The sequence below is a fragment of the Trypanosoma theileri genome (assembly GCF_002087225.1).
Source record: "Trypanosoma theileri isolate Edinburgh chromosome Unknown TM35_Tth_16_V1, whole genome shotgun sequence".
Lineage (NCBI taxonomy): Eukaryota > Euglenozoa > Kinetoplastea > Trypanosomatida > Trypanosomatidae > Trypanosoma > Trypanosoma theileri.
Window position 1 is genome coordinate 139,622 of NW_021639858.1, and position 980 is coordinate 140,601.

A 980-nucleotide genomic window follows, 5' to 3' on the forward strand; every position below is an offset into this window, starting at 1 on the left:
TTTGGAAGTGTGTTGATTATTGTACAGTCTCTTTGTTTTGCTGATGATTTGTGGTATTGTTTTTGTATGTTGCCAGGCGTACACTGTGTTTTTGGTGTTCAAACTGCCTGGTAATGATTTTATTATAATGGGAATACAGATACTTTGTTTGTGTATGAATACCGAGTAAGATATTGGAGTGTGTGTGTGTAGAGACGTTTATTTAATATTGTTTCGATACCATTTGTTTTCCACTTCTTCGAAATTCAATGTGTTGTTTCAATATCTGTGTGACTTTCTGGGTGTGTTTTATTGTGTGAGTGGTTTACTGTTGTTCCCCTCATTGGCTTGTGTTGTTTGATTGCTGTTGTGATGTGTGCACTCCCTTTCTCTCTCTCTCTCTCTTTTTTTTTATTGTTTTGTTTTTCTAGATCAGTGTTTTTACGCAAACCAAACTATTTTCTCTCTCACGATGATGAAGATGAACCGTGTGATTTGTGTGTTGGCCGTTCTGCTGTGCATCGCCTGCGGGTATGCCATGGTGGCTTCTGGTGCTGAGGTTAAAAAAAGTGAGAACATTTTGGTCCCAGAAAAACGAGAGACGCAAGTACAAGAACCAGGACCAGAGGGGGATCTTGAGCGGCCAGAGGTTGGGGAAGATGGTAACCTAAAGGAAGAGGAAGATGAAAAGCAAGATGATGAGAATGAAGCACTTCCAGGACCAGATGAGGAGCAAACGCATCCAGATGCAGGATTACCTCCTGCAGAAAAGCCAAACCCAGATGATACCGAACAGGGTGATGGAGAAGAAACCGGCCCAGGAACGCCTGGCACTGGAGGTGAGGATGAGGGGGAAGAAGATGATGATAACACCCAGGATCCTACCGCAAAACCCGATCAACCTGAGCAACCCGAGGATGGCAAGGATGAGGAGAATGACAAGGAAGAGAATGACAAACCATCAACACAAGAACCCACTTCCACTAATGCACCAAGCAACG

The 980-nt window shown here is 43.5% G+C and overlaps 1 protein-coding gene across 1 annotated transcript; it reads left to right on the forward strand.

Moving 5' to 3' along the window:
• Positions 1 to 451: 451 nt before the first annotated feature.
• On the forward strand, positions 452 to 979 carry TM35_000161510 (uncharacterized protein; the record flags this gene model as incomplete). The annotated part of the gene is made up of 1 exon (XM_029026023.1): positions 452 to 979. A coding segment is annotated over one exon (528 nt), but the record flags the coding sequence as incomplete, so codon positions are not given.
• Position 980: the final 1 nt, after the last annotated feature.